A 20,660-nucleotide genomic window follows, 5' to 3' on the forward strand; every position below is an offset into this window, starting at 1 on the left:
ACTTTTATAGCACAGATAAGAAATACTTTCCGGGGTTGGCACTGTGGCGCAGCGGGTTAAAGCCCTGGCCTGAAGCGCTGGCATCCCATATGGGCACCGGTTCTAGTCCCAGATGCTCTACTTCTGATCCAGCTCTCTGCTATGGCCTGGGAAAGCAGTAGAAGATGGCCCAAGTGCTTGGGCCCCTGCACCCATGTGGGAGACCTGGAAGAAGCTCCTGGCTCCTGGCTTCGGACTGGCGCAGCTCCAGCTGTTGCGGTCATTTGGGGAGTGAACCAGCAGATGGAAGACCTCTCTCTCTCTCTCTCTCTCTACCTCCCTCTGTAACTCTGTTTTTCAAATAAATAATATAAATCTTCAAAAAAAGAAATACTTTCCAAGATTTGGATGCAAATCCAAGGTACCATGTGCAATTGATTGAATGTAAATTACATCTCAGTGAAAAAATATCCACTGGAAAAAGAAATATCTTAAAGGAAAAAACTGACACGTTTGACTACAGATATATCCTGAAAACGGGAAATATCTCTACACTCAAAGAAAGCACAAACAAAATGGAAAGGCAAGTAACAAACAGGAAGAAATGTTTGCAACATATATTACAGCTAATGAATGATGGGGGCAGGTGTTGTGGCACAGTGGGATAAACCACTGCCTGCAACACCAGCATCCAACATGGGCACCAGCTCAAGTCCTGGCTGCTCCACTTCCAATCCAGCTCCATGCCAATGCACCTGGGAAAGCAGAAGATGGTCCACGTACTTGGACTCCTGCCACCTATGTGGGAGACCCGGATGGAGCTCCAAGCTCCTGGCTTCAGTCTGGCCCAGTCCCAGTCATTGCAAGCATTGGAGAATAAACCAGTAAATGGAATCAATCTCTCTCTCTCACTTTTTTTTAAAGATTTATTTATTTATTTATTTATTTGAAAGTCAGAGTTATACAAAGAGAGGAGAGGCAGAGAGAGAGAGGTCTTCCATCTGCTGGTTCACTCCCCAATTAGCTGCAATGGCCAGAGCTGCACCGATCCAAAGCCAGGAAACAGGAGCTTCATCCGGGTCTCCCACACAGGTGCAGGGGCCCAAGGACTTGGGCCATCTTCCACTGCTTTCCCAGGCCATAGCAGAGAACTGGATAGGAAGTGGAGCAACCGAGTCTCGAACCAGCGCCCATATGGGATACTGGAGCTTCAGGCCAGGGTATTAACCCACTGCGCCACAGCTCCTGCTCCCAATCTCTCACTTTCTTTAACCCAATGTGCCACAGTGCTGCTCTCTCTCTCTCGCTCTCTCTCTCTCTCTCTCTCTTTATCTCCTTGTCTGTCTCTCCTTCTCTCTGTAACTATGCCTTTCAAATAAATAAGTAAAAATATTTTTAAAAAGAACAAATGATTGGAAATACACACACCTATGTACATATAAAGGCAGTAGCTCAGTTATGAACAATTACGCCCAGGCAGCCCACAAAAGAAATTTTTAAGTCGATAGACACATCCAAGGATGCTCAACTTCACTAATAATTGAATACAACAACAGAAATTAAATTGTCTCCTATTGTATTGAATATAATAACCAAAATTAAAACACTAAGGAAATATTTTTGCCATCAATATGACAAATAATGGGAAAGACGGCTAATATTGATAATCAATGAGATTTCAGGGAAACAGACCCCATGGTGCGATGCTGCTCAGAGTATAAGCCTGTAACGTCTCTCCAGCAACAGCCTACGGCAGTGTCCATTAGAAACGTCTCAGGCCCTGCAATCCCATTGCAGGGATCCAACCAACAGAAACCCCTTAAAAACATGTAGAAGGAGGTCCATGGGACACGGCTTGTGTTTGTGAAAACCTGGATGTCCCCTAAGTGTCCATCACTGGACAATGACTAAATGCAGCTTGGTCTTGGGTTGCTACTCGAAATCAATTACAGGGGCCAGCACTGTGGTGTAGCAGGTAAAGCCACCACCTGCAGCACCAGCATCCCATATGGGCACCGGTTCGAGTCCCAGCTGCTCTACTTCCTATCCAGCTCTCTGCTGTGATCTGAGAAAGAAGCAAAAGATGGCCCAAGTCCTTAGGCCACTACACCCGCATGGGAGACCCAGAGGAAGCTCCTCGCTCCTGGCTTTGGATGGGTGCAGTTCTGGCCGATGGAGCCAGTTGGGGAGTAAACCAGCAGATGGACGACCTCTCTCTCTCTCTGCCTCTCCTTCTCTCTCTGACTTTCAAATAAATAAATAAATCTTTTAAAAAATCAATTACAAAAATACCGATCCTATTGCCAACAATCACCAGACAGCAATGCAGGTGCTGTTGTTAAAATAGATAGGCGCGTGCGTGGACACCAACAGAAAGGGACCCAAACCAAATCCCGCACCAACATTACCTCTGAGCATGGGAGTGAGGCTGAGGAGACTGGGTGGGGGGAAAGACAGACTGTCACATTTCAGCTGTTGAGTTAGTTGGCTCTTTTGCACATCGTACTTTTTTCCCCATCCGTGTAAGCCACCATGGCTTACAGACACAGCAGAGTGATGATGCAGTGTTAACGGAAACAGAATCTGTAGATGCTGTGGCTGGGGGCGCTCTCCACAGGGCAGCCCTCTCCAAGCAGGCGGGATGAAGAGGCAAGGTGGGTGCGGGACCTCGAATACGATGCGTGATGGCAATAAGCCAGGGGAAAGAGAACCACGCCCACCACGCCATGCCTGTCCCAGGGGCATTCACAGCAAGAGGTGCTGGGCTGCCGAGCCCTCGTCGGGGCAGAGGACCGGGCCAGGCTAGGCTGGGCGTCGACACTGCTGGACTCACGGATCACCACCACCAATCCAGCGACACGCCCCGGCCCCGGCCCGAGCCCCGCGACTCCTCCGTGACCTCAGCAGACCAGCACTCCCTCCTCACAGCCCCTGTATCAGCCCCCGTGCACTCTCATCCAGCAGCGTGCAGTCCTGGAGACCCTGGGGCCGCCACCCTCTCACCTGTCAACAGATGAAGTGTTCTCTTTTCTTCACCCCAAAGCCCTGTTTCGATTTGGCCACAGGGACAGGGACCAAGCACCCTTAGCACCCGTTAGCATCTCAGCAAATTTTTCACAGCATCCCTAAGATGGAAGAAACTCCTAACGGTTCTTTTACTTGTTATGCAGCAATATCCAAAAAACTTAATAAGTAATTGTGTCTCGAAAGAAAAAGAAAAAAAAAAACACACTACCTGATAAACACATGTCATCCAGTCCCCAGGTTATTTTTTTAAAAGATTTTATTTAAGAGGTAGAGTCACAGACAGAGAAAGGCAAAGACAGAGAGAAAGGTCTTCCATCCACTGGTTTACTCCCTAAATGGCTGCAATCAGCTGGGCTGATCTGAAGCCAGGAGCCAGGAGCTTCTTCCAGGTCTCCCACATGAGTGCAGGGGCCCAAGTACTTAGGTCATCTTCCACTGCTTTCCCAGGCCGTAGCAGAGAGCTGGATCAGAAGTGGAGCAGCCGGGACACGAACCGGCACCTATATGAGATGCTGCCACTGCAGGTGGAGGCTTAGGCTACTATGCTACAGCGCTGACCCCTGGTCCCCAAGTATTAACTAAAGGCCAGCGGTGTCCCAGGCACTCCTCATCACCACCACCATCATCACCATCACCACCACCATCATCATCACCATCACCATCACCACCACCACCACCATCACCATCACCATCACCACCATCATCACCATCACCATCATTCTTGGGGATAATATACGGGTACACAGTCAGGCTTCTCCAGAGAAACAGAACCAACACGTTTTTCCAGCTGTCTGGACAACCCATAGCCCAGTCACGTTAACACAAAAACAGACCATCAGCGTTGTGTGAACAGCCCATGGGAAAAGGCACTGTCAATGCTGGTAGGAATGCACACTTACCAACTGTTCTAGAGATCACGTCCCATCTCTAAATGGTGCCGATCTTCACACAGGAGCCAGCAATCTTACTTCTAGGACTTTATGCTAAGGACAGGGACTCCGTGGAGGTTTATGGACAAGGATTGAGAGCATCTTAAATGTCCAACAACAGTAACCAGAAAGCTAAGCAGTGGTAGGCACACATCACGGATTGCTAATATTCCATGGAATCCTTTTTTTTTTTTTTTTTTTTGGACAGGCAGAGTGGACAGTGAGAGAGACAGAGAGACAGAGAAAGGTCTTCCTTTGCCATTGGTTCACCCTCTAATGGCCACCGCGGCCGGCGCGCTGTAGCCGGCACACCGCGCTGATCCGATGGCAGGAGCCAGGAGCCAGGTGCTTTTCCTGGTCTCCCATGGGGTGCAGGGCCCAAGCACCTGGGCCATCCTCCACTGCACTCCCTGGCCACAGCAGAGAGCTGGCCTGGAAGAGGGGCAACCGGGACAGAATCCGGCGCCCCGACCGGGACTAGAACCCGGTGTGCCGGCACCGCAAGGCAGAGGATTAGCCTAGTAAGCCGCGGCGCTGGCCCCATGGAATCTTAAATGATGCTACAGATCCACACTGAACAACAGGGAAAATGAGCGTGCTATTTAGCAATATCAGGGAAGCTGGCCAGAGAATGGTATTTACGATAAAATTGAAATTAGGCTTTAAATTTTTATTTGCATAACATGAGTAGGCGGATTTACTCTGAAATGTTAAAGCTGTGCCTGGTAGAGACAAAGTTATTTTTATTTTCTTCTTTAAAGCTTCTCAGTATATTTCCATGTTTTCCACAATGGAATCATATTTTTTTTTTTTGCAATAGAAAACAGCCAACACATGGAAACCAGCACAAACAAGGAGATCCAGCAGGCCCACGGCAGATCCCACGCCAGAAGCCATTCCTCGTACGCTTAGCACGAGCCCAGTGTTCCTTTGCAAGAGCCAGGGATGAGCCCACACCCCAGGCTTCCCAACGTGAGTTCAGGGAGAGACAGGTGATCCCGTGTCAAACCAACAACATTGCAGGAGGAAGCATTAGCTTCAGCCCATGGTGTCGGGAAGGAAATCCCCAGAAAACGCCGTCTCCCAGGGATGGCTTGAGAGGCGAGCAGGAGGGGAGCAGGAGGGAGGGGAACAGGGCTGTGGCTCAGAGGGTTGAGCTAGCTCTTGGGGACACTTGTGTATCACAGTGCCTGGGACTCAGCCCCACCTCTGCTTCTGGTCCAGCTTCCTGCTAATGCGCACCTTGGGAGGCAGCAGGTGATGATCCGAGAACTTGGGTCCCTGTCACCCACGTGGGAGACATGCATGGAGTTCCTGTGTCCTGGCTTTGCTTGGCCCAACCCTGGCTGTTGCGGCCATTTGAGGAGTGAACCAGCAGATGGAAGACCTCTCTCTCTCTCTCTCTCTCTCTCTCTCTCTCTTTCTCTGATTCCTCCTCTCTCTTTCTCTGTCACTCTGCCCCTCAAAGCAATAAAACTTAAAAAAATAAAAGATCAATAAGAAGAGATACTCTGGGGCCCTCAGGGGGAAATGTAACTCCAAGAAACCTCTGAGCATCTATCTCCACTTAACGTTCCAACCCAGAGATGTCGGCGCCTGGAGCCTCTCTTCGCTGGCATCCGTTTTGGGTTTCCAGGTAACAACTATTAGCCGAGATGGAGATTTAGAAAAACAAGAACCCTGGAGATGAGCAGGCAAAGGACCCAGCGCAGGTACCCTGGGAGGCCAGAGTCCCAGGCCCGTCCCCAGCAATGCCCAGGAAGTACAAGCAATGGGCTTCCCACTCCCAGGGCGCCTGCACGTTCCGATCTGGCTTCAGGCCATTTACTAAGGATCTGCCCTCCCTAACCTCCTTAAGGGCAAAGTCCCATGGTGGAACATTCTAGAAGGTATGGCCATGGGCTTCCCAAGGTTTTGAGTCTGCCCATCAGCAAACTCCGGGAGGCTGAGGCAGAGCAGACCCAAGGAGGGAGGCAGCCGTGCTGTGCAGTTCGCACCACTTCCATTTCTGGGTGAGAGGTTGGGAGGTGGGGGAGGAAGGAGGTCGTCAGATGGGAGAGAGAAGGTGACGAGAGATGAGGAGGGGGAGACGGGGCAATGGGAGGGGCGAGGGGCACAAAGGAGAAACAGGAGAGGAGAAGGAGTTGGGAGAGAGATTCTCATCTCTCTCATCTAAATGACTCCGAGGTCTAAAGCAACTTCCCAAACCAGTGTTCTAGAAGGAATCCAGCCCCACCTGCTGAAAGCAGATTCACAGTAAATGACAAACAAGGTAATGGAGTGTGCTTACGCGAAGGCAGTGGGCGTCTTAGTTGTTCTAACCAGCAGAGGCCTGGCGCTGGCCTCCAGCACGCAGCGTGTGCGACACAGAGACAGCAACATATGTACACGGGATTCACAAGATTTCACGCTTCACAGCCTCCTGGTACCTGGCACAGAGCCCCTCCCCGGGATCTGGTTATCTGATGGGGTTTTGGGGGGTTGGTGTTTCCTGGGCCAAACTTATCTTTATGCTGATGCTCATTTGTTTCCTTGAGTTAACTTACTTACAGAGAAAAAGTAAGCCAAATTCTTTCTGGTTACCAGGGCAATGGAAGGGGCGAGGGGCACAGCATGCTGGGCCTTTGAAAATTCTGCTAAACTCGGCAGGTGGGACTGCTTTAGGTGTTTCCTTGTCAATGAGTTCACCTTCGCCCCCCCAGGACTCACAGCTGGGCTTTATCCCTTGGAAAGAGCTTATCAACACGAGGTCATTGCACACACAACAATGTGTCCCTAATCAAAGTAGATACATACAATAAAAGTAGGTTCTGTCTCTTAGGGGGAAATTATCAGCTTTAAGAGGGAGCCAGCCTACAGCCAAGCTCCAGGCAGCCAAAGATACAGTTTTCCATGCACAGCAGAAAGTCTTGCTCAGACTGAGAGAGATGTCTTCATACACAGGACTCTGGTGATAAAAACTAACGATTCAGTATGGCACAGGGTAGCTGAGAGGTCCCAGAGACACAGCCCACGCCGCCTATCTGTGTCCCGGAAGGGACAGTGACCTCTGAGCCTTTGCACACTTCCTGATGAATTTCTCAGGGGCCCGTTGCCTGGGCTTGGATCAGTTCCACCAGGCAACAGATCAGAGCTGCGAGTTGTCCTGCTCCCAGGCTGGCAACACCCAGCAGGGCCTCCCCACGCGAGCCCCATCCCACAAAGCCATTGAGAGTTGGAGGCCAGGCCCCAACCAGGAGGCTTCCTTGACCCACGCCGGCAACTTTGAGCTCTGTTCCGGGAAGGCCTCCACCTCAGGCCGTCCGGAGTGCAGCCAACACTCCCAGGGCTTCTCCCAGCTCCCGGCTGTGTGCCTCGTGGGTGCCCACCCTCCTCCCAGTGCCCGCCTGTGGAAGCTCAAGGCTGGCAAAGCGATTTGCTGATGGCTCCTGCAACAGCTGGAAACAGACCTGGGTGTCCCGGCCTCCGTGGGCGGGCAGGAGCCTAACTCAGCCAAGTCAGGTGGGTGCCACATGGACCCAAGGCCCCTTCCCCTCCCTGCTGCTTTCCATGGGTTTTGCACTTCCTTTGTGCCACTCAGCCCACCTTACTCCCTTGATGCTCTGCACTTCTGCACAAACCAAAGTCAAGTTCAGTTCACATTGCACTCTGTTGCAGTAGTTACGACTGAACAGAATCTGTCCCAACCGTGTTAACTAGGGCCTGGCTTTGTTGATCTCTCTCTCTCTCTCTCTCTCTCTCTCTCTTTCTCCAGAGAGAGAGTGAACTCTAATTCACTGCTCCACTCCCAAACGCCCACAACAGCTGGGGCTGGGCCAGGCCAAAAATGGAAGCTGGGAACCCAATCCAGGTCTCTCCATATTGGCGGCAGGGACCCAACTCCTAGAGCCATCGCGGCTGCCTCTCGGGGTCAGCATTAGCAGGAACCTGGAATGAGGAATGGAGCCACGACTCACGACGCCCCAGCTGGCAACTTCACCCCGAGGCCAAACGCCTTCCCTGTGCTTATCTTTAGCATCTAGCAGGTCCAATGTTTCAGACACACACACCCCAAAAAAAGGCCTTGCTCTTAGGATGGTTGGGTGGCCTGGGGGACAGCACTTGCTGCTTTCTGTCCTTGCTTCCGTGTTTACAACACACACACACACAAGTGCGCTCCAGCATCCAGGTGCAGCTCTATGCTCATGCTGATGGTTTGAGTCCTATGACTGTGGTCCACAGAGGCCAACAACATGCGCTACAGCCCAGCAGGCTCTGCCCAGGGACACCTGCATAGATCCTGGAGGACGAACCACAGAGCTGTTCCCCCCCACGCCCTCCCCAGACACACGGACACCCCCTCACCTCTCATCTCCGTCGCCGACGAGCCATTGGACCAGGCCGTCCACTTATTCCTGTGTTTGCTGATTTCCTGCACTTTGCACACGTAGTGGCCTTGATCGGCCGGCCGCAGGGTGAGGACAGACAGGCTGTAGAGCGCCCCACGTTTCTCCTCCAGCAGGTGCAGCCTCTGCCGGTTGGCGCTGCGGCTGAAGTTGCCGTAGTACTGCACTATCCGCAGCTTGGTCATCTTCACCATCAAGGCCTCCTTGGCGTCGGCGCGGCCAAAGAACCAGCGCACGGCCAGCAAGCTGTCCTTGCGCCTCTTCTGTGATACGTGGCAGAGCAGGGTGGCATTCTCTCCTTCCAGGTAGTCGACCACAGGCCCAGGGGACACGGTGACATTGAGGGCCCCACACACCTCTGCAGAGAAGCAAAAGAGAAGGTAAGGAGGCCATGGCCATGTGGACAGGGCAAAGCCCGGGGATGCCACGTGGCCAGTAAGGCAGGCAGCCCCTGTGCCCAGCCACGCTCACTGGCTGCCGTAGATGGTTCCTCTGAGCGTGGGCTTCTGTGGGCTCCACCTTCTCACCTATGGCGCAATCCTGTCCACACGAGGTGCCAAACACCAGCACCTGGCCCAGAGGTAGTTTTTCAGTATTGCTTAATCAGCAGCTGGCATTTAACATGGAAGAGGTTGCACACAAAACGCAGGGTTTGGGGGATCGCTTGTAATTTTCCAGGCTACACCTCCCTTGCATGCACACACACACACACACACACACACATCGCCCACCCTCCCAAGGCTGGCTCAGTTCTATCACCAGCCCGATGTGTGCACTGCTGTGGGTCAGGAGCTGCCCCGGGGCCGCTGAGGGTCTGTCCACCACGAGGCTGTGTTCCCTGCTTCTGAGGTTTCCATGGCAACCACAGCGCGGCTCAGTACCACCAGGCAGAGCTGCAATGATGGAGGTCGCTCGGGTTCTTCTCTGAACTAGGGACCCACAGTCTCACGGCAGAGTTGTAAGAACAAAGAATGAAGGAGCCCCAGAGACAGGGAGGATGAGAGCCCTGTCCACCCAGCCCCGCCCTGCCTCCAAAAGACGCTTCTGAAGCCCAGGGAGCTCCATCACCGGCAATCCTAACGCTAGCAGGTGTCCCCAGGACCAACGCAAAGCCACAGCTTCAGACTTCCATGCCAGCAGCAAAGCCAGGAGGAGAAAGGAGCCAAGAGAGAGCTGGGCACTGGACAGGGAGGCTGGGAGCCCCAGTTGTCAGATGTGCTATAAGCAATCTGCTCCCCTTGACGCACCCAGGGAACAAGCCGTTGTCTTTCGTGGGGATGCTCCAGAGAGTTCATAGGAAATGAGACTACATACTTTGACTTCTTTTGATGCAAAGTCATTTTTGAAATATACATTGCTTTCTGCAGTATACATTTTCCACCTAGGATAAATATATATATATATATATATATATATATATATATATATATATTTCCACCGAAATAAGCTCATCCTTTTCAACTCATTTTTCCCAAGAACTTTCTGAAGGGCCCACTGCAGATTCCACAAACTGGACACGAAGACAGAGATGAGCTGAGGGTCAATTCTCTTTCATTTTCTTTCTCTTAGAAGCTGGGCACTTGCCCAAGAATATTCCGGAACCATCCACGAGCCTTATCTTAATCACAGCCACAAAAATGACTTTTTCCAGATCCAAGAGAGGCAACACTCACGAGTTCCCAGGGGTTAAGGTATAGGGGCACATTTGGGACCCTGGTTACCATTCCATCCCATAATAGTTACCTTTAAAAATGATGGGGGGCCAGCTCTGCGTCGTAGCATGTAAAGCCGCTGCCTGCAGTGCTGGCATCCCATATGGGCACCGGTTCGAGTCCCGGCTGCTCCACTTCCCATCCAGCTCCCTGCTATGGCCTGGGAAAGCAGTAGAAGATGGCCCAAGTCCTTGGGCCCTTGCACCTGTGTGGGAGACCTGAAAGAAGCTCCTGGCTCCTGGCTTTGGATGGGCACAGCTCCGGCCTTTGCAGCCAATTGGGGAGTGAACCAGCGGATAAAAGACCTCTCTCCTTCCCTCTCTCCCTCCCTCCCTCCCTCTCTCTCTCTCTCTCTCTCTCTCTGCCTCTCCTTCTCTCTCTGTGTAACTCTGACTTTCAAATAAATAAATAAATCTTTTTTAAAAATGGAAGTTAGAAGAACAGGGGAAATGCTGAGTCGGATCCTGTGCCCCTTACACACAGCCATGAGGTGTCCGGTCTACAGTGAGTGACAAGAGACAAAGCCAAGGGGACACTTGGAAAATTCGAGTTCAAGGGGGTAAAAAATGGGATTAAAAGATGTTTATTTTGGTGCAAAAATATTTTGAAATTCATGAATTTTTAAAGGTCCCTCACTTATGCAGATTTCAAAAAAAATGCACCAAAATAAATCCATCTTTTCATTCCATTTTCCACAAACTTTTTCGAAGTCCCCTCCTACAGGTCAAGAGGTAACCACGGGTGGGTCACTAGCAGTCCCCACAGTGGCTGGAAGTCACTCAGGGGGAAGAAGAGAAAGCAGCCCCACGTCTTCCCTGCATCTCGCCCACCTGGCAGCTGCCCTGTTAAATGAGTTAAAAACTTCCTGGGGTTGCTAGGCCCCCACCCTCCGTGATGAGCAGCCCAGGCAGCAGACCCAGCTCCAACCAGGGTGGGCAGGCAGGCGGGGAAACGCGGCCAGGCAGCAGCTGCTTGCAGAACTGGTCACCCCCTCCCCGCCCCCGCGTCCTCCTCTTCCCCTCCCCTCCCCGCCCCAGGAGAGCCGGAGGAAGGCAGGAAATGGGAACAATATGGGTGGGATGAGCGCAGCAGAGACCCCACGCCCCAGGCTGCTCCTGTTAACACAGCATGAAGGAGGGGTTATTTATGGTGACAGAAAGCAGGAGAAGGTGCCAAGTCCCCCCCCCCCCCCACGAGGCCAGATTCCATTGTGGAGGCAGATCTTTGAGTAACCCTTCCCATGCTGCAGCTCGGGCAGGATCAGTAGCTCCCAGGAAAAGGAGCGGCAGCCTTGTTTTTCTCTTCAGCGGTGCACCTGTCTGCTTTCGGTTTGCCAAGCACCTGTTTCTCCCACCCAAAGTACAAGGACCGTGGTCATGGGGGGCGTCACGTCCCCTCTCCCCTAACTTCCCAGGTTCAAGTCCTAAACCGCAGGACGCCATCGTATTTGAAGGTGAGGTCTTTAATCAGATGAGCTGGAGTCAAGTCTTTGGGAGGGACCCAAACTCCATACAGCTGGTGCCCTTAGAAGAAGAGGCAAGCAGGGCACAGACAGGCACAGAGCAAAGGCAGTGGGCACCCCGGGGAGGAGACGGCCCCCTGCAAGCCTCGGAAAAAACCAATGCAGCTACACCTGATCTTGAACTTGCAGCCTCCGGGGGCCCCTGTGACTCCGGTCACCCAATCCTCCAAGCTTTGCTGGGACAGCTCCCAGCAGACTGACGCAGCCCTCACAGGTCCCTCGGGCCTCCACCTGCCTGGATGTTCATCCCAAAGGGATGGAGGGTGGGATCGAAACTATGAGGAAGGCCAAGGGCACCCCTAGCTGTGCAACCTTTGCCTTCAGCAAAGGCTCAGGCTGTGATGAGCTTCTCCGCAAAGCCAGGTGCCCCATAACACCCCCAGAGGCACCAGAGATGGAGACGGTGGCCTGGAGCCTGGCCCGTATGCATGCAGCAGGCAGGAAGCAGGCGGGCAAACACGACCCACTAGGTGCTCTTTTCCATACCAGGTCATAGAGGGTGGGTGCAACACCCATGGGAGGCAGGATGAAAAGCTGGGACCGCCTGCACCCAGAGGCAGGCCAGCGAGCGTGCAGCACCAGACAGCCCGGCCCCATTCCCTGCTGGATCTCAGCCTGCACCTCAGAGCACGTGCACGCACAGGGCAGACGGAGCACACAGGGGACTCGGCAGCCCCCAGGCAGGCGGCAGCGGCTCAGGTAAGGCAATGGGGCAGCCAGGCGGGACAGGTCTCCCCACTCCTGGCCCAGGAAGGACAACTGTGGAAGGCGCTGGAGGCCTTTGCTTTGTGACCCTGCATCTGGAGAACTGAGGTGGGCGGCAGATTCCCCCACCCAATCGCACGGCCCCACACAGACTCCATGCTTCCTCCAGCCCTGCCCCCACGTGCCGGGGACCGTGTAACGCAGCCGCCAGCACTCATGCCTGCCTCATGCTAAGGCAGCCAGGCATTGGGAGAAAGACAGAGAAGGTAACTGCAGTGGCACGTGCTACAGAGAAAAAGTGCAGGGGCAAAGAAAAGCCACGGTCAGATTCCGATCAGACGCTGGGAAGGGACCAGGAGGTGGAGGCTGAGCAGGTGCTCATATGGCAAAGAACACTTCCTATGCAAAGGCCCTGAGGCCACGGGAACCCAGCGCATGCTAGGCATGGGAAATCCAGTGCCCCCGGTGAACTGCACCCCACTGTGGCCCAGACAGCCACCTGTGACTGCACGTGAGCCTCGGGAGGGGCTTTTCCAACCCCATCAGTGTTAACCAACAGGAGGAAGGATTCCCACTACCGTGAATCCCGTGCCTTTGACACGTGTGTGTTCCATTACTGGGGTCCCTGGGTACCCCATGTGGGCTGGGTACCAGGAATCTTGTTGGTCTCACGCCTTCCTAGCTGGCTGGGGAGAGACAATGAGACACGCAGGCGGTGGCTTGAAGGGGCCAGGAGGGAGCAGGGGCTGGCATCCACTGTGTCCTGTTAGACATGAGCCTCAGTTTCCTTATCTGGAAAATGGGCCCCTGCTGCTATTCCCGGTGAGGCTAAGGCTGCAATGAGAAAGCATGGGTGTAGGTGTGCATGTGCTGAGTGCTTGCGAGATGGGAGCCATAGCAGACAACACTGCGTGGGCTTCGTGGGCACCGGGCCTGCAGGTTCATAACTCCAGCCGAAAGGGCTCCTGCTAGATTTAAGCTCTGCTGTCACTTTCTGAAATTTTTAATATATTTTTTAAAACAAGGGTCCCGGATTGTCATCCTGCACTAGATCCCAGAAATTAAGTAGCTGGATATGCCTATGAGTGGATCTTAAACTCCAGGGGGACCATGTAGGCAGGCAGAATGCAACCTATTCTCCAAGAAGCAGCAGGGGGACCATGTAGGCAGGCAGAATGCAACCTATTCTCCAAGAAGCAGCAGAGGGCTGGGGCCGGCAGTGCGCAGGTGCAGGTGCAGTGAAGGGCTAGGAAGGCATGGCCAGGGTCCCCCTGGGTATGACCTGGCCAGAGATGTGCTGGTGCCCACCTCCCACTTGCTGTCTGCCTGGAGGAACTGTTCCCACTCACATCAGGGAGCCGGGAGCCCGTAGACTCAAAAGGAGCCAGTACTCACCAAGCACTAAACAGAGGTGCCCATGGGGAGATTCGTTCCTGACGCACCCAGGGCACAGGTTCCACGGTGCCCAGTGCAGACGCTAACATCAGCGGGAGAACTCTGATGCCAAGCCCTGGCCTAAGCATTCTGAATGCACTGCCTGCATTTAACCTTATACTACAGTCACGAGGTACAGAGAGGCTGAGCAACTTGTTCAAGACCACACAGCACCCGGCAGAGCTGGAATCCGAGCTTCCGCAACTCCAAGCTGCTGCTCTGGACTACAGGTGGGTGGGCGTTCCGGCAATCCTCTCTGCCTGTCGGATTTCCATCCCTTAAAATGAGGGGCAGGACTGGGTGGCCCCCAGGGTCCCGCTCCACCCCAGCGTGGAGAGCCAGAGAAGTGTGGCCTTCCGTATAGAATAGATCTGCCAGCCCCAACCTGTGTGAGGCAGTGACAAAGGCCGGTGGCAGGCACGTGGCTAAGTCCCCCCAGCAGGAGCTGTTAGCATTATCCCAGGGGTAGCCCTAGGCACAGCCAGGGTGGAATAAAAGACAGGGAACTCCAGCTCTCAAGCCTCCCCAAGGTGCCTGGACAAAGGAAAATGACCTGACCCCTCCCCAACCAAAGGAAGGGAGCCGTGGAGATTGAGGGAGGAAGTGCCCTGAGGCCCCCTTGCGTCCCCCCAGGCTGCAGGCCACAAGAACTGGCCTGGCCGCCATCCTTGCCAGGCCTCTCAGCAGGGGCTGGCGCTGTGGTGCAGCGGGCTAAGCAGCCGCCTGCGATGCTAGCACACCACATCAGAGCACCGTGCAGAGTCCCAGCTGCTCCACTTCTGTCCAGCTTCCTGTTAATGCACGTGGGAAGGCAGCAGAAGGTGGCCCGAGACCCTGCCACTCGTGTGGATGGAGTTTCTGGCTCCTGACTGGGCTTGGGAGATAACCCAGGGGATGGAAGCTTGCTCTCTCCCTCTTTCTGTCTCTGTGTCCCTCTGCCTTTCAAATAAATTAATAATTAAATTTTTTAAGATTTATTTTATTTATTTCAAAGGCAGAGTTACAGAGAAAGAGGGATCTTTTATCCACTGGTTCACTCCCCAAATGGCCACAAACTTGGGAGTGGGCCAGGGTGAAGTCAGGAGCCAGGAGCTTCTTCCAGGACTCCCACGTGAGTGCAAGGGCCCAGGCACTTGGGCCATCTTCCTCTGCTTTCCCAGGTGCATCAGCAGGGAGCTGGATCGGAAGTGGTGCAGTCGGGACTTGACCTGGTGCCCATATGGGCTGCGGGCACTGCAGGCAGTGGCTTAACCCAGTTTGCCACAGCACCGACCTCAATAATTAAAATCTTCTAAACAAATAAACAAACCTCTCATTCCCAGCTATGACAGTGACCACGGAAGTGGGGGATGTCCCACAGAGCTGGTGTCCTGCTCCGTGGGAACAGGGGCTGCTCCGAGGGGCTGCGCCCAGGGCTACACGTCTTCCCTCCTCCTGAGACTGTCTGATCTATAGCAGCTGTAATGCCGGCTTCTCGGCTTCCAAGCCTGGGGACATCAGTCGAGTCCGTTCACAGGCCTGGGCCTCAAGTTTCCACACCCATAAAATGGGTACGATGGTAGCACCACCCCGAGAGGTGACTGGCAAGATGACACTGGGCTAGACAAACTGCTGCTCCTGTCCTCCTGACTCAAGGAGTGTGGGATTAAGTCGTAGGATGCCCTAAACGAGGTACCCTGTAGGCGAGCTAATGAGGCACCCATTCTCATTGTGGCTCGGGCCAGCGGGGCCCTCGCTGCCCCCAGCCAGCCACAGGGCGCTGGAGACAGGACATTCAAGAACTTACGGGTGGGCGCAGCCGGCAGTGCGGGCACAGGGGCTGCCCCTAGGGCAGGGGGCTTGTGGAACCCGGGCCTTCTTCATCCAGCCCCGGACCCCGGCCCGCTCACTCCAGGGGTCCCCAACCAGCGCCCCGCGCCCCACGCCCAGCCCGGGCACAGCGGCCACTCCTGCTCCCATCTTCGCCGCCGCGGCCTGCACTTGGAAGGGACCGGGGCTGAGGCGAGACGCCGGCGCCCGCGGTAGCGCCCGAGCCCCGGGGCAGGGGGACGGCGCTCCCTGGAGGGCGCCCGGGGTCGGGGTGCGCGCTCGCTGGCGACAGAGACGGCGCAGCCCGGGCCCCGGCCGCCCGGCGGGGACGCGGCGACCCGAGGCGGTAAGGGCCTCCCCGCAGGGCCCGCAGCCCCACCGTCCCGCCAGCGCGCCCAGCCCCGCCGCGCTTACCCGGGGCCGGAGCCCGCGCCAGCAGCACGGCCGCCAGCGCCAGCAGCCGCATCTCCCCGCCGCCGCCCGGCGCTGTGACCCGGGAGCCGCCGCCGCCACCACCGCCGCCGTCCGTCGCTGCTTCGCTGCTGGGCCTGGCCGCCACCAGCCCGCCCCGCCCGCCCCCTGCCGGCCCGGCCCGCCCCTCGGGCCGCCTGCCACTGCCGGGGCCAGGGCTTCTGGGTCCCTGGGCCTCGCCATGCGCGCGCTCCACATCCTGTGGGTGTCTCCGTGCATCGTTCCCATTTCTCAGATGAGAGCACTGAGGGTCTGATAGGCCAGCGCTAGGTGGCTCCTGTGGTCTCCTGGCGCCCACGGACCGGGGCCTGCCTGGGAAGTGGCAGGTGAGGGGTGGTCAGCTAAACCCTGACTTGGTGGGAAGTGGGTCCATCCCTCCTGGCTGCCCTTGGAGGAACCGGTTCTTGCTCTGGTCATCGCCACTTCCTAAACACCAGTCTCTCGTCTTGACCTGGTTCTCCTTGGTGCCGAAGCCAGCGCTGGCTGGGCACGTGGGTCTGGAGGGAGTTTTTGGCCACTCAGCAGTGTGCGACGGCCATTCTGCTGGGTCCCGCTGTGTGCTCTGCCAGCCCTTCCCAGAGAATCCAGCGGTCACCTTGATAAGACTTTCACTTGTTGATGCAGGAATGGGAGCTGCACCTGGTCCCATGGTGGGGTGGGGGAGTGCACACAGCCAAGGACCCCTGCTGTGATTCAGCCACCGTTTGAGTGGCCCAGTGTGGTTTGGTGAGAGGTGGTGTGGAACCTTCCAGAGGTGTGGGCTGGTGGGAGGGACTTGGGTCCTTGACACTGCTCTCAGAAGGGATTCGTTTAGTCCTCCTGGAATCCTGGCGAGTGCTCCCAAGAGGATCTTTATAAAAAAAAAAAAAAGAAAGAAAGAAAGAAAGAAAGAAAGAAAGAGAGAGAGAGAGAAGAAAGAAAGAAAGAAAGAAAGAAAGAAAGAAAGAAAGAAAGAAAGAAAGAAAGAAAGAAAGAAAGAAAGAAAGAAAGAAAGAAAGTCTGGTCCCTCCCCCACTCCCACTTCCTGTGCATGCCCCCGCCCCCTGCCCCACGCCAGCTGTGACACTGTCAACCGTGAGGCTGGCACCAGAGCTGAGCAGATGCTGGCACCATGCCTTTGAACTCCCAGAACCCGGGGCTGCGCCAGCCGCTTTTGTTTGTGTCTCACCCCTCCTCAGGTGCACGGCCACAGCAGTGGGCGAGGGGCTGGCACCGCCTGGGTGAGACCCAGTCTTTCAGTTGTCCTGAGCTATATCGGCAGACAGCTTCCAGATCTTTCCTTCTGCCTGCTGCCAACCCATCTCTTCACCCATTTAGGGGATTTGGAAATCCCCCGCTGACTTTTTCCTCCACCCCCTGGCTCTATCGGGGAATGGAAGTACAAGAATGAGACCCAATTATCTTTGCAAAGAAAGCTCTGCTCCTTCCGAGAAGCCCCTCGCGGGGTCTCTAGACAGGCTCTCAGACCCTTGCAAGCCTTCTGAGTTGTGAGCCAACAGATGAGACATCTCTCTCTCTCTCATCTCTCTCCCTCCTTTTCAAACACATAAAAATAAGCAAGTGAACGTTGTTTTTAACAAATGAACACGCTTGATCCATCTCGCCGTTGTGGGCAATAAGCCGCGTGGAGCCCGTGCTCGGCCCATCCCAGATTCTCCCCATTCGCACTGAAAGAACCTCAGAAACCCAGGTGCTCTCAAAGTAAACGCATGCTGGGGCCCCCTGGAAGACTGGGGCTTTTCCTCTCTCCCGGCATTGCCTGTTGGAATCTGGGTGTGAGGTGGAAGCGGATGGTGTGGTTTTGCGTACTGCAAATGCAGCCCCAGGCTAGGAGCATCAAGGGCAAGGGAACAGCGCCACCCTGGGAAGGCGAGCAGCGGGTTTCGCTCAGCCTGGAGGGACGCGCACGAGCGATCTGGAGGCTCTCCTCCTCCGTGTTGTGCACTGGCATTTTACGGCTAGAGACAGTTCACGGCATGCTTGACTTGCCACCGAAAGGGAGAGAACAAGAGAGGTCACCCGATTCACCGGATAAGAGGGGCCTTGAGCTGTGATTCCTGGGGCAGAGGATGAGGGAGAAGGGGTTCTGTTTGCAGATGGTACAGCAGCCCTGCGATCAGAAAGAGGCATTTTGCAATCTGATGATTGTTTACAGCCCTTGTCTCTTTCGTTAGGGACCAGTGATTTTTTTTCTCCATACTATTTGTTGAGCTCTTTTACTAAGTGTAGGGTTAATGATGCGATCCTTAAGTAAACTGAAAATAGATCTTTTGTAAAAAATTAAGAGCAAGGATGGGAGAAGGAGGAGGAGGAAGGATTGGAGCTTGGGCAAGAGAGAGGGTATGGGAGGAAGTGTCACTATGTTCCTAAATCTGTATATATGACATACGTGAAACTTGTATAACTTAAATACATTTTAAAAAATAAAAGAAAAAAGGAAAAAAATGGAGGGAGCACGTGGAGCCACCTAACATAGAATTTTTTTAAAAATATTTATTTTTTATTTGAAAGGTAGAGTTATGGAGAGAGAGAGGTAGAAAGAGAGAGAGACAGAGACAGAGAGAGAGGTCTTCCATCTACTGATTCACTTCCCAAATGGCCACAATGGCCAGGGCTGGGCCAGACCAAAGTCAGGAGCTTCCTCCAGGTCTCCCATGTGGATGCACTGCTTTTCCAGGCCATAGCAGAGAGCTAGATCGGAAGTGGAGCAGCCGGGACTCGAACCGGCGGCAAATTACTTTTTTTTTTTTTTTTTTTTTGACAGGCAGAGTGGACAGTGAGAGAGAGAGACAGACAGAAAGGTCTTCCTTTGCCGTTGGTTCACCCTCCAATCGCTGCTGCGGCCGGCGCACTGCAGCCGGTGCACCGCGCTGATCCGATGGCAGGAGCCAGGTACTTATCCTGGTCTCCCATGGGGTGCAGGGCCCAAGCACTTGGGCCATCCTCCACTGCACTCCCTGGCCACAGCAGAGAGCTGGCCTGGAAGAGGGGCAACCAGGACAGAATCCAGCGCCCTTACTGGGACTAGAACCTGGTGTGCCGGTGCCGCAAGACAGAGGATTAGCCTAGTGAGCTGTGGCGCTGGCCCGGCAAATTACTCTTAAATGGCTCAGAAAAAAAACAGTGACAAGTGCAGCTATGATATATAACGGGTGTGGAAAAAAATGGCATAGATCCAGGGAGAAAGAGAGAAAAGCAAAATGAGAAGGATCATTGGAGCTAGGTCAAGAGCCTAGGGAATGTGTTAAAATACATTGCAACTTCTGTTAAGTGTTTGCTTTAAAAACAAGAGTTTGTTTCCAAATATTATTTTAAGGCATGATCATTTTCTTTGATTTATACTTAGGTCACAAGCGTCAGGTAAGTACTAATACAAAGTTTTATCTTTCTGGGCTGGCACTAAGGTATTGTGGGCTAAGCCTCCACCTGTGGCACTGGCATCCCATGTGGGCACCAGTTCATGTCCCAGCTGCTCCATTGCTGATCCAGGTCCCTGCTGATGTGCCTGGAAAAGCAGTGGAGGATGGCCCAAGTCCTTGGGCTCCTGCACCCATGTGGGAGACCTGGAAGAAGCTCCTGGCTTCAGATTGGCTCAGCGCCAGCGGTTGCAGCCATTTGGGAAGTGAACCAGCAGATGGAAGACCTCCCTCTGTGTCTCTCCCTCTCTGTGTCTATAACTCTGCCTCTCAAATAAATCAATAAATCTTTTTTTTAATTTCAATTTTCATCTACTACAGGCTGCTAGTGATTAGAAGAGGCTTCCTCCCAGTCTCGGAGACAATCCAGTGAAATTGAATTCTGCTCTTCCATGAACCTAAGCAGGAGACTCGGGCACAGGGACACTCCCACTGTGGATGCTAATCATTTGAAAATCAGGGAATAGGACATTGAAGGGAATGAGACATGAAGGCGCTCAGTGTGGAGCAGGTCTGTACCGAGACTGCTGCAGAAGCAACGGGCTCTGAGTCAGAGCTGCGAGGTGGGCACTTTGCCTCCCGTGGGGGTGGGGACTCCAGCCCTGCACCCTGCTGCTGCTGGAGCCCCTGGCTCACTTCTCCACCAGTGCTGGGGAAGCCTGCCATCAGATCAGCGTGGTGCGCCGGCCATGGCGGCCATTGGAGGGTGAACCAGCGGCAAAGGAAGACCTTTCTCTCTGTCTCTCTCTCTCACTATCCACTCTGCCTGTCAAAAAAAAAAAAAAGAAGCTACCTGGAGTCACAAACATTGCACCCAACCGACACTTAAAAATTAACACATTTAGTTTGCGTTTCATTGCTGTCGTGGCTGTGTATTTAATTTATAACCGTGTTTTTGTTTTAGGGTTGTAAAGCAGACTACTCTCTTGGATGTTTGTGTCTGTGTTGTTAAAATCGTTTCAGCAGCAATGGCTGAATTCAACGCAGGCTCCTCTGAGACTCTCCTGGGCCCAGTGTGCCAAACACTGCCCTCCTCTCTCACGGTGGAAGACACCAGTTCCTGGGTGTGTGCTTGGGAGGGCCAAGCAGAACGCAAGCCAGCCCCTGGGGCTGGTGCATCTTTTGGGAACCTTCTCATGGGGTCCTTTTGCTCTGTCCCAAGCTGGGTATCAGCAGGGCCCAGTGCACAGCAGCAAGGACCACACGTGTGTGTACGCACACACACACAGACACACGTACTCACCATGCATGTGCACACACACATGGGCTGT

The 20,660-nt window shown here is 54.1% G+C and overlaps 1 protein-coding gene across 1 annotated transcript in view; it reads right to left on the reverse strand.

Moving 5' to 3' along the window:
- The window catches only part of VSTM4 (V-set and transmembrane domain containing 4), an 86,729-nt gene extending 70,664 nt beyond the window's left edge, over positions 1-16,065 (reverse strand). Inside the window, exons 1-2 of the mRNA XM_051837553.3 lie at positions 15,917-16,065; positions 8,280-8,678 (exon numbers count right to left, since the gene is read on the reverse strand). Coding sequence (XP_051693513.3) covers positions 8,280-8,678; positions 15,917-15,968 — 451 coding nt within the window. The 5' untranslated portion in view covers positions 15,969-16,065. The remainder of the gene's footprint in view (positions 1-8,279; positions 8,679-15,916) is intronic.
- Between the last annotated feature and the right edge of the window lie 4,595 nt (positions 16,066-20,660).

Source organism: Oryctolagus cuniculus, chromosome 15 (genome assembly GCF_051225735.1).
Source record: "Oryctolagus cuniculus isolate XC-2025 breed Fujian yellow rabbit chromosome 15, ASM5122573v1, whole genome shotgun sequence".
In the NCBI taxonomy this organism is placed as follows: domain Eukaryota; kingdom Metazoa; phylum Chordata; class Mammalia; order Lagomorpha; family Leporidae; genus Oryctolagus; species Oryctolagus cuniculus.